The sequence below is a fragment of the Alexandromys fortis genome, unplaced genomic scaffold, assembly GCF_014885135.2.
Source record: "Alexandromys fortis isolate MF-2015 unplaced genomic scaffold, M_Fortis_MF-2015_v1.1 scaffold_4, whole genome shotgun sequence".
NCBI classification, from domain to species: Eukaryota; Metazoa; Chordata; class Mammalia; order Rodentia; family Cricetidae; genus Alexandromys; species Alexandromys fortis.
In genome coordinates this window covers 31425474-31438311 of record NW_026067944.1, presented here as the reverse complement: position 1 = coordinate 31438311, position 12838 = coordinate 31425474, and the positions used below count along the sequence as shown (strand labels likewise).

The 12838-nt window shown below is 42.7% G+C and overlaps 1 protein-coding gene across 1 annotated transcript in view; it reads left to right on the top strand.

Annotated features, from left to right (window-relative positions):
* Positions 1-959: 959 nt before the first annotated feature.
* Positions 960-12838, top strand: part of Tmprss7 (transmembrane serine protease 7) — a 38182-nt gene continuing 26303 nt past the window's right edge. The window contains exons 1-5 of the mRNA XM_050149092.1: positions 960-1007; positions 3376-3587; positions 7523-7649; positions 9445-9512; positions 10567-10760. Of these exons, the coding sequence (XP_050005049.1) occupies positions 960-1007; positions 3376-3587; positions 7523-7649; positions 9445-9512; positions 10567-10760 (649 nt within the window). The remainder of the gene's footprint in view (positions 1008-3375; positions 3588-7522; positions 7650-9444; positions 9513-10566; positions 10761-12838) is intronic.

Genomic DNA, 12838 nt, shown 5'->3' with positions numbered 1-12838 from the left:
CCAGATGGGGCTCTCTGAGAAAGACGTGTTAGCTTGTGTGAGTTTTCTCAGCAACAAGAGGAATTCTGACCTTGCCTTCGAGCATTGCTCTTTCCATCCACAGATCTAATCCAGATTGTTATTAAAGAGATGGCTACAGGGGCTTTACATCAGAAAGGCTTCTAGGTTTTCGTAGGATCCAAAACAATGGGGAAAGCGATGGGAGAAAGGCTGCTAGGTAGAAGATTTCTAAGGGTGGGGGAGCTGAGGGCAGGGTTGGAGGGGGTTCCTTCAGGAGCACACAAGACATATTAACCAGGCAGAAAGTTTATGCCTTTTTTTACTTTATTTGGAAACAAGGTTTCCGTACGTAGTTGAGGATATTCTCAAACTTTGGTCCTCCAGTTTATATCTCCCAAGACTCCATCCAGTTAAATTACTTGATTTTTCTGTTGTATAATCAGTAAAGACTTCTTAGCATAAATAGACTAAACCTCGCTCTGATGGTTTGAGCCAAGAGGTTGATGTTATAGATTTAGAAAGGCTTTAGAAGGCAGATAGGAAAAGCGACATCAGGATGACCATTCCCAAATCACCATTAAGATGAGGGCACACAGAGGACAAAAGGAAAAGGTCTATTCAGTTAATTTCAATCTTAATGACGTGTATCAATGTATTTGGGCTGTTGAATTGAGCTGCTGGTAGGGAACTGAGCCTTTGGCTCATCGCAGGCTTACATTCAGAAACCTTCCGTTGTGGGTGAAATGCTGAGCGCTAGGTCCCTTTAACTTTACAGTGAAGCAAGGAGGCAGCTTCAGTTTCCGAACTGGACCCAGGGAGGTAAGCTGACTCCATCCCTCTGTAAGCTAGCTGGGCACAGTGACTGTCTCTCAGTTCTTCTCGAGCGAGCATGTGCAGGAGTGAGTGAACACTGGCTGGCCTGCAGACGTCTCTACGTGGTCACACACAGATGCCTGAAAATGGACAAAGAAAATGGTGATGCTTCTTGCAAATCCTCAGACCTGAAAGTAAGTGCAGAGTGGGAGGCCCCTGCTCACTCTACTTGAACACTGTGTACTGTTGACCCTGTTGGTGAAATGCATTCCTGTGGCTGTAAAAATTAAGAGAACAAAAAAATAAATACTTAATATTTTACAGTATTTAATAGATTTTGTGACTGTGAGCTTGTTTTGAAAGACTGTAGTTGGTAATTGACTAGTGCCTGTTTTTAAAAAACCCCAAGGAAAGCATACTGATCTCTATGTAAATTCCACTTTAAACTTTAATCAGAAGCACTGAGACGGCCTCTACTGTGTTCTGGTACTGAAAGGTCCAGCTCGAGTCTTGGTATTCTACATGTGTTGGCATTTCTGTTTTTTTTTTCTTTTACTCCTTTGGAGTTATGCTGTGCTTGAAAGTGGTTTATTTTCTTTCCAAAAGAACAAACTCGCCCCTTCAAGAAACCACATGAAATGAAGTCTGTCTAGTTCAGTTTCACCAGGAGAGACACAAGCAGCATTTCATTCCAAGGGTTGACAAGGATGTTTGGCAAAAAGAATGAGGGCGTCATGAATAATGCAAAGTGTACTTGGCCCCTTATTTTCCCATTAATTGGCAGGATTAAAGACGGGAAGGCATGGCACTCTGAAGGAAAGAGAAAGGAGAGAGTGAGAAGATGAGAAAACTCTTAACACAGCTGTTGGGAGCTTATTTCTTCCTCATTACCCCCCCCCCCCCCCCGCGATTGCTTCCTTTAAGAGAATGTGTGTTTAAAAGTTCTTTCATCACTGGAGTTTAGTTACCCTGACGTGTATAAATCTCTTTGTCTAAGAAGCTAAACTCTCATATGCATTATTAAAGAATTCACAGAATCAGATGACAGGAGGGAGAGGAGAAAATAAAGGAGGAGGAAGGGTAGAGTTAAATAATGTATTTTTCCTCCTTTCAAGCCATAGAATGCACATAAACCAGCAATTTCACCAGCCAATGAGTCATCTGCTTCATTCCTTGCTTTACTTTAAGATTATTCTTTTATTCATGATGGAGAAACTGAGTCACCGATCAGTTTAGTGGCTGTCTGTGACAAAGCAATTGTGTTGGTGTCCCTTTCTCTGGGCCTACACAAATCACCACACCTCTTTAGGCTCTCTCCCTAGTCCCGCAGTCAGAAAGTTACGATGAGGAAATCAATGTATTTCTGTGAGAAACCTACTTGTATTCTTATTTTCAATCTTTTTTTTAAATATTTATTTATTTATTATGTATACAATATTCTGTGTGCATGCCCGAAGACCAGAAGAGGGCGCCAGACCTCTTTACAGATGGCTGTGAGCCACCATGTGGTTGCTGGGAATTGAACTCAGGACCTTTGGAAGAGCAGGCAACACTCTTAACCACTGAGCCATCTCTCCAGCCCTCTTATTTTCAATCTTGCCACGAGACAGAAGTAATGAGAGACAAGAGAAAAGCAGGATAACACACACATTTAAAAGTCATAAAAACATCTGGGCATGTTAATACATTCATGTAATCCCAACACCTAGGGCACAGAGAGAAGAATTATGAATTCAAGGGCAGCCTGATCTACATGGTGAGATCTTGTCTAATAAAACAAATGCCCCCAAGCCCAGTCCCTTCTGAATCTCAAATTAAAAACTAAGACCTCAAAGAAATGCATAAAGAAGGCTGTGCCAACCCAAGCATCGGGACACCATCCTCATTTCCCAACCTCAGATCCCTTTGTCTGTTTGCCTCCATGTGATAGGGCCTCTGCTCCTTGGCTTCATTCAGTAGGGAGAGGACCTGGGAGGTTGTCTCTACAGTTGGCACGAAGTCTAGTTTCTCCTTTTCTTTATATATGAGTGAGTGTGCATGTGTGTGGTCAGAGGATAACTCTCAGAAATTTTCTTTCCTTCTGTGGCTGTAGCTTTAGTGCAGTGGTTTTCAACCTGTGGGCCCTGATCCCTCTGGGGTCCAGTGACCCTTTCATGGGGTCACCTAAGATCATCGGAAAACACAGATACTTATATTACCATCCCTAACAGTGGCAAAATTACAGTTATGATGCAGCAAGGGAAATAACTTTATGATGCTGGGGGTGTCCATCTCAACACAAGGAACAGAATTAAAGGGTGGTGGCATTAGGAAGGTTGAGAACCACTGGCCTGGAGGAGTCAGACTTAGGTCACCAGGTTTTGTAGCAAGCGCCTTTACTCACTGAGCTATTTTGCCAGGCCTAATGTCTAGATTTTCTGAGCTCCATTTTGTAACTGATCAAAACCACTTACTGCACTCACATAGGTTTGACTGATAGGTCTTTTGGCACCAATGTCTTCTGCATGAGTCGCTCCAAGCTTGAGATGACTTCTAATCGATGATTTGTCTTTTCTTTGAAAGATATCCAACATCTCCATTCAGGTGGTCAGCGCCCCCGGGAAGCTTCCCGGGAGAAGGCTGCCTCGAAAACCTATTGGCAAACCCAGGTGCCGCAAGCAACCCAAGAAGAAAGTTGCCCTTTGGAATGTTCAAAACAAGATCATTCTCTTCACGGTATTTTTGTTCATCCTGGCAGTCACAGCTTGGACACTTCTGTGGCTCTATATCAGTAAGTTAAAATTTAAATTCCTTTGGGGGCAGGAGGAGTGCTGCCTAAATCAGCAGGCCTAGGCCATCTCTGGGTACTTGCATAGAATTCCCCTCTTTTCCAGACAGACACAGTGCTTCCAAGGAAGGATTTGAGATGCAAATAGGAAAGTCACCATAACTGTCTGTCATTTCTTCTTTATCGCCATCTCTTCCTTCCCATGAGTGGACAAAAGGAGGAGGGATGTCGGATGGGAAAGGAGCTGTGGAGGATGCCCAGATGTGGAGGGTGGGAAGGGAGTTGACTCACTCATAAATGCAATGCATTTGTAGTTCTTAAAAAAATGAATGGAACACTAAGCTGTTTCATTTCCTTGTTCCACCCACAGCCTGTTACTAGGCAACCTTAAATTTCCGGCTCCCTGAGCCCCCTTTCATATCTTTGTCTCCCAGTTCTGTTTTTGCCCCCATAACTATGCTTTTGTCAATCTGATTGATCCTTTGGGGGCAGATGTGACAACTAGACTCTTTCCTACCAAGTACTTACTGATTCATCCTGGTAACCATAGCACTGGTTGATTTGCATTGGCATTCCCTTGTGTGTAAGACATTTGATATAAAGTACACTTAATTGCACAGAAGTGAAAGACACATACCTGTGGTCTCAGTCCCTGCTTTCTGATATGAGGCTTCTGACATTCTTATAACTTCCTAAATGATAGGAGATGGGGGTGTCTTTTGTTGTCATATTTCATCTCCGTTGCTAATACAGAACTTCTAAGAATATTGCTTTTTTTTTTTTCGTTTTGTTTTTTTCATAGTGATAAGATAATTGGTACCTGAAAGTGCCCAGATAGACAGAGGATCCATGGCATTGTCAGGCTGTATCTTTCAATTCTTGGCAATATTGGAAAGAGGAGAGAAGCTAGAGATTAAATTCGACCACCAAGGGCTAACAATGTAATCAATCATGCTTTCATGATAGGACCTCCATAAAAACACCTACAAATTGGGGTCTGATTTCTAATTGGGTGAATTTGATGGGAGCCAAATTCCTCAGAGGGAGAGGAAGTTCTTGGCTCCAGCTTGTCTAGGCTTCACCCAGATGAAGTGGTCAGCCTAATTGTTCATTTGTGTTCTCTATACTATCATATGTAATATACCACAAATAATGAACAAATAACAATGAAATGTCTTAACTATGATAACAAGTTATCACAACAGAGGGGGTTTTGGGGGAACCCCTGATTTGTAGAAGCAGCATGGATTGCTTAGGGGTATACTACTTCTAGTTGGCATCTTCGGTCAAAACATTATTATGTGAAAAAGGCAGGAAGTGTATAGTTGGTTAAGTTACACGGAGTCATTGGATACTCATTGCTATCCACAGAGAAATAGAGAGTTGCCTGATGCAGAGACAAAACCCACACATCTGGTGTTATGAGCTGAGAAACACTTTGCCTGTATCTGTTGTCAAGGATATTAAAGTGTGGTTGGAAGGCAAGACAATTCTTAGAAAAGATTTCATGAATGTTCTTGAGCACTTTGGGTCACTCACTTATCCTTATAAATTGATCCTCAATAATTTGGCATATTCCAAGTACTCAGGCAATCTTCAGAATGCTTACTGATGCATTTTCTACTTTTGAAAAGTTCACAAATTGGTGTTCAAGAAAGGATGTGGGTTATGTTTTCATTCGGAAGTGATTATTCTGTAATTATCAGAGAGGGGCGCTCAATGGGTCTAGAGATGGAAGGCCTTCAGAATGGTCTCCTAAAAGTTCATTGGATATATTGTGGGCGTGCCAAGGTGAGCTGACCTCTGTGATAGGCATGGAATGGACTGCTAAGTCAGACCCTATTTCTGAGTTCAAGGACATTATAGACTGACGTGGCAAGTTAAGGCAATGGGCAATAAAGACAACACACTTCATATAAACAATGAGTTTCCTGGCATCCCAACTGACATATTTGCAAAATCCTATAATTAAAGTTTTAGAAAAACATACAAAAGTAGCTTATTTATATAAAAAAAACAGAGAGGGTCATTTCATGGGAACAGAACAGCAGTAGGGAACAAGAAAACTTGTTTGAATAAGCATTGTTCAAGAGAACACAGGTTATTTTTGACATTTGCAATTTGGTCATAGAAGGTGGCCATGAGGCTGGAGGTAGACAGTTTATCAGGGAAAGCAGCCAGGGTCTTCTGTGCTGGGCCGAGCTAAAAGTATTAAGTAAATATAATTGGATTCAATGCGAAACCGATTGTTTTTTTCATTACTGCTGTTCTGCCCCCTGATTTTTTTTAAAAACAATAATATGCAAATGAATAAATAAGTACATAGAAATTGTCTCTGTGGGAAAACAAAACCCAAAGCAATTACTAACGTTAAGTGTGAGATCTAGCGAGGCACCGTAAGGGTTGGGTGAGATGATCTGCAAAGGTCAGGAACTGAATGATCAAAGTCCAACCAACAGAAGACCAAAATATGTCCCCCCAAAAGGCTTCCTGCCTTTACCTTGTGTACCCCATCATTTCACAGCCTCACTTCTTTGCTTTGGCCAAAGCGACCCCAAGTGGGCTCTAGAAGAGGCTGATTTCTGTCACTCCTATAGAGTTCATCTTTTAAGTCCGATCATCTTGTGTTTAGCCTCACCTGATGGTAGGCCTTGTGCTAGCATGGGGATATTCTCTTTCTGGAGGCCTAGCACAGGGATAGTCTCTTTATCACTTCTGCACCCCTCCATCTTTATCTTCCCCTCTAAATGTCTTGAGGTCCAAAGGTGAGCCAAGAACTTACTATGCTGAGGGCTGAGGTAAAAACAATGGTTTACTGTGCGTTCCCTCAGAGAGCTGGAAAGGGTTGCTCCTGAGGTGACTGCCACGGGGGACAGGATTGCAAGGCACTGTGAGAAGCTTCGTGGCAGTGTATTACTGCAATTCTAGCACTTGAGAGGCAGAGGCAGGAAGATTTGGTACTAAGGGAGAGCCTGGGCTGTCCTTGTGAGATTATCCTGAAAGATAATAGATGGGACTATAGAGCAGTGACTATCACTTGACTCCGTGTACAGTGCCCTGAATTTGATTCCCAGCATCGCAGTAAATGCATGAATGAATAAATAAATATTAAAAAATTCATGGGGAGCTGTGGAAGAGGAGAGAGACCTTGGGAAGGAAGAGAGACTGTAGTCTGGTGCTATAGTGCTTGCAGAGCAAGTGTTCAAGCCCTGATATTGTGGGGGGGGGGGTGCAAGAGGACTAGACTTCAATTCCCCCAGTCACTTCCAATTCCTCATTCTCATGGACCCTGAGTCCATGCAGATGCTGCGAGCCTTGTCTCTGTCCATCTGTCAGCAAAGTTCATGCCAAGAAACCTAGCCTTACAGTTCTCAGAGCAGATTTGAGTAGGAGTGAGCCCATGCTGAGCCGAAGGTCATGCTGGTAAGGATAAATGTGCCATATGTTGGACAGAACAGAAATGTGGCCTCACTCCTCAATCTTAGGCACACAAGTCAGGCAGCAGCTCAGTGGAAGCTCCCAAGAGTCAGAGGATTTCTTCTGTCTTTCCCCATCATGCTAACTGCACCCCAAACTGTGATGGTGGGTGTGTTAGCATCTGACAGCTTGCAGGTATGGAATTGACAAAATTGTGCATGTTATTTACTCTCTAGACACTAGGACAAAGTTCAAGACGTGCAGTTTTTTTTTTTTTTTTTTACCATTAAACCTTGCTTTTAAGTATTTGCCAGTAGAAAACAGGAAGGGCAGACTGTATCAAGAGTTACAGTGACGGGAGAGATGTCACTAGGGCTATTTTGACTTTCACAGGTTACGATGTGCGGGAGCGTGTATCTGCCTAAGATGCAATCATTTTAGGTGAGTGATGCTGACTCGGATCAGGTGTTGCTTAGCTGCCACAATCTTCTCACTGCCTGCCTTTTTCTCTTGTTTTGCAGGTAGGACAGAGAGCAAAGACGCCTTTTATTTTGTTGGGATGTTCCGCATCACCAACGTTGAGTTTCTTCCTGAGTACCGGCAGAAGGAGTCCAGGGAATTTCTCTCCATGGCGAAGACAGTACAGCAAGTGGTGAGGCTGAGGGTGTGGAAGCAGGAGGGTGGAGCCTGTGGAGCAGGAGGGTGGAGCCTGGGGGAGCAGGAGGGTGGAGCCTGGGGGAGCAGGAGGGCGGAGCCTGAGGGGGTGTACGTGGGCTTCCTGATATCCTAGCTCACTGAGTTTAGGAAATAGAGGGCAGAACCCCAAAAGAAAGCTGCTGGAGGAAAACAGGGAATGAGTTCATCTGGGCTTTAAAATACACATTTCTGCCCTTTATTTAGCCCATGTTCACTGCAAGATACAGCCCCATTCTTTCTTTTCGTAATCCTAAAAGGATACAGCTTCCCCCCCCCGCCCTGTTTTTCTCCTCTGTAAAATAGAGACTATCATGTGATCTCTAACATACCCTTCAGTTTTGAAGTTCAAACACACTGATTAATTTTGTGACTTCTACATATTTATTCCAGCCTTACACTGGCCATCTCTTCACTTAAAAGCAACAACAACAACAACAACAAAACAAAAAACAAAAGCAAAACATCCTTTTTATTCAAAAAATAAATATTATGAAAATTAGTAAAATTCAGAAAAGTATATTTTTAAAAAGATCATCAGTTTTTCAATGTCATTTCCAGGGAAAGCTCTGATTCTGTCTTGCAAGGACACAAGGGCACTGAAATAGTGGAGTATTAGCAGCTATCCTGTTAGTGCGGTATTTTTCTCTTAGCATTGCATTGCATGCTTTCTGTGCAAGCAAATATTCTTTCAAAAGCAAGTGTTAATAGTCTCAAAGTTAACAAATCCCTTTCTAATGGATGTTTAAGCAGTTCCCCAGGTTTTTTTTTACATCATACATAATACAAAATCAAAACTGCCATGAATTATGCATATCTCTGATTTCGTCCCCAGATGATTTCCTAAAAGCGTCTATTAGAAAAAAGTCCATTCAGGGCTCCTGGCACAGGGCGAGTATGGGGAGGTTTATGCTCATTTGGACCTCTGCAGCAATGCAGAGGGCTTGCAGGGACCTCGCTGCAGTGGGAAAGGAGGAGGGGCTTTGGAATGACAGCAATCCTCGGAGGGCTTCCTACTGATGACCAATAGCTTAGCAGGAAATCCGTCACCTCAAATATAGGTGCACAGATTATACCTCAAGTTATGCCTGCTAGGTAGGCAGGGTGAACCCAAGCCAACATCGCCCAGCAGGTTTACATAATATTTCTGGTGCTGTAGGGCTATTTTAACCTTCATATTCTTTTCCACAATATTATAGAATTTTTAAGATTTGGGCAGTTAGGTGGGTGCTTTTTGTTTAGAGTTGGAGAGGAGGAGAATGAATTTAGCTTTAAGAAAAGTTAAACAAGAACAAAGATGGTATATTGATTGGAAAAGGTCTCCTTTGAGAGCCAATTATGAAATTTTGGACCTGCTGACCTCATTTGGCCCTACTCTGGTCACCACGCGCCGCCTCGTGGCTAATACTGGAATTTGTCCTGGGAAGTACCAGATTGGAGCAGGTGATAAATACATTTGTTAACTATGAAGAAAAATATAGGACTGGGAAGAACTCCGAAGTTAAACTTGATGACAGACTTCAAAAGCAGAAATAAATAGGGAAGAACAACTGATGATTCGTCACATCAGAATAAAAGAGTTCTGAGGGATGCTTCAGAAATGAGGAGCTAATTAAATTCAGGAGATAATGTCTAGGTTTGGAGTTAGAAACCTTTGGCTTGGGGCCTGATTTCCCCACAATTAACCATTGGAATTAGACCCTAGGTAAACTGAGTTGGAAAGAATTAATATAATTTAATCTCTTTATTTTCAGATTAACCTGGTTTACACAACATCTGCTTTCTCCAAATTTTATAAGCAGTCTGTGGTTGCAGATGTCAGGTAATGGATGACTCTCGCCCTGGGATTCTTACCATCCTTGCCTTGTACCCCGCTTACAGCCCAGAAAGGACCGAGATTTTCCCACTCAGAAACCATTTGCTGTTGGTGAACACCCCATTAGCAAAACCAATGACCCAGCTGCCTGCCTGGCTGCCACAGCAAGTCTGTTTGTATATTTACCAAGTCTTCCTTTCACCCAAATGGAATCCTGACTTCAGGGCCTCTGGAGTAAATGGCCACGAACGTGGCCACCATGGTGGGTGGATGGTGGAGGAAGAATAAGACGCAAACCACGACTTTCCAAAATATGTTCAATGACAAACAGGCTACTTAGACTATCTGAGACTCGTGCTTTGAATGATAACTTACTAGGAAAAGCTGTGCTCCGTATACTGTAATCCATTTCTTTTACCATTCGTACAGATGCAGAGTCGCATAGAACATAGGAAAGCTACTGAGAAGCCTTGGAGGGGATCAGCTTGTCTGCTGTCCTTAGCTCCCCTTTCCCGAGTTCTTTACTACACAGTACCCTCATATGCTTTTACCACAAAGCATGTTGTATTTGTACACCATGAGTGCAGACTCCATGGTCAGTTTGGAAAGAAAACTGGACCCTGTTTCTAGCTCCATCGCATATGAATCATGTGGTTTTGAACCACATTTGTCCTCAACTTGTGCAGCTGCAGAACTGGACCATTAGCAGGCTAACTGGACAAGCAGGTGTAATTCTGTGTGAGGCTCGTTGAGATACGGAACTGAACTGTCATTATTTGCAGTGGGCAGTGACTACTTTGATGCCCTTAAAAGAATCTGTGCAGTTGGAGCTATTGCGTAATGCATCCAGACTCGAATCCACCACAATGATTAGAACACATAGAGCATGAAATTTTCTCTTTCCAGTCCTTAAACCAGCACCAAAGACAATCTGCAGAAGGGCATTCGGTTCCTTCGAAGGATGTTCTCAGTGGTCTTTAATCTGTCAGCTTCTGTTTTCCTGGGAATGTTTACTTTCTAAGAGGCATCCTTGAACACTTCTCTCTCTCTTTCTCTATAGCAGTAACAACAAAGGTGGTCTCCTGGTCCACTTTTGGATTGTGTTTGTCATGCCACACGCCAAGGGCCACATCTTCTGCGAGGAGTGTGTGGCAGCCATCTTGAAGGACTCCATCCAAACCAGCATCATAAACCGCACCTCTGTGGGAAGCTTGCAGGGACTGGCTGTGGATATGGACTCTGTGGTACTAAATGGTGATTGTTGGGTAATTCTCCTTTACGCATATCTTTCTGTATCTGACACCATTATCAGATGTAACATTGTAATATAGACTCTTCCACAATCCCAAGAGCAGAGGACTAGCTGGGCATTGAAGCTATCATTGGTGAGGGGAATTCTTAAATGCTATACACAGTATAACTGAAACGGAGACTTGTGAACACACTTATATTTATTAAAGTGTGTTCCCTCATCATTTTTGATGCTCAGGCACCTTCAGACTGTGTTCCAAAAAAGGTTCCAGAAGAGAAGAATTTTTTTTTTCCCTTTGTTGTATTTTACGAGTGCTGTTGCTGGGGACTGAGAGTTTAGTTTGGTCCCGGATGAAGTGGTAGAAACTAGAAAGAAGGCTCTCCTAGGCGAAGTAAATGAGAGAGAATAGAAGAGAGGCCACATGAGCGTTCGATGAGGGGAAAGTACTAATAACATGGAAAGATGAAGTGAGTGCAGAGAGGGGGAAAAGGAGAACTGGCTCTCCTGAGTCTTTCTTAGCATTACATCTCAAATTGCAGATGTGTCTGTCCACCATGGCACATGTGTGTAGGTCAGAGGGCCATTGGTGGAAGGTGTTTCTCTCCTTCTATTCTGTAAGGATTCAGTCCAGGTCACCAGGATTGGCATCAAGAGCCTTTACCTGCTAAGACACTTTTGCTGGCTCCAGAGTGGTTGTTTTTGGAGACTTTTGAGGTTAAGATAAGGTCGTGGCAACACAGATTTTGTGTTTGAAAATGAGCCTAATCATGTGAAAATCAGATTCCATCTTTTCAGGTCTTTGAACATCTGTATTCAGTGTGGGAAATCCTGACATAAAGCATACATACATCAGATGTATCCTGCACCATGTGCAAGTGAGTGGGCCAGATGCCTGCTTTTGCCCATATAGGTCTAATGCCCTTCGTGGAAAATCATACTACTGTGGCTTGTGACCAGACATGGGTGTGGTCTAAGAATTAAGATGTATGTTTGGACAGGGTGAAAATAGCTAAGCACACTTTATTATCTTCTTTGCCTTATTGAGCTAAGGAGAAAAATATGTAAATGCATTGCATGACCAACACTTTATCTTTGCTTTTTTTTTTTCTTCAGCCTTGCGGTCAGTTAGAAGCTGGCTAGAGGCTTCCTACTTTCTCAGGAAGAGCCAGCATTTGAGATCTGACCACCCCAAGTCCTATTCCCTAACACCTTGTCTCCACCAATGCTCCCAATCAGGCTGTGCCTCAGGCCCGTGGAAACACAGTGGCGCCATTTGTCTTGACTGCAAAACATTGTATTACTCAAAGTCTCTGTAGCTTTGCCTTTTGATATAGGTGTTGAATGTATAAATACCAATTATACACACACACACACACAGGACATATAGTAGGTAATTGATATTTAATTTGAACAAATGAAAAATCTTTAGTGGGAAATCCCACACTATGTTTTCTCTTTCAATCATAGTAATAATTATTATTATTTATATAGCTATTTTCTTACCCTCAAATCATTTAAAATTTGTGACTATGAATGCTTGGAAGCAAATAAAATAGTATGTAGAATTCTCCTGGATCCTTAGCTGCAGTGCTGGCGTCTAGCTATTGTATTTACTTTAAATACTGAGATAACTCTGCTCCTCACTGGACTATTGTTAAGTACAACCCATGTCAGATGTGTCTGGTTATTTTTAAAGGGGACTAGGAACGTTTTTCTAAACAAATGAACCTCTGGAACTAACAGTCTTCTTTCTATACTGTTTCAATGCAGCTGGGCTCCGCTCAGACTACTCCTCAACCATAGGATCTGGTAAATTCATGCATTTCTTCTTTACCCCTCTCTAGTGTGCATATATACTGGCTACACTTTGCTTTTTCTAAGGATGTGATCTGTTAATGCTCTTTTGTTGCAAGTGACAGAGATTTGACTGACATTAGCACAAAAGAAACTTGATCTGAGCCGGGCGGTGGTGGCGCACGCCTTTAATCCCAGCACTTGGGAGGCAGAGGCAGGCGGATCTCTGTGAGTTCGAGATCAGCCTGGTCTACAAGAGCTAGTTCCAGGACAGGCACCAAAACCA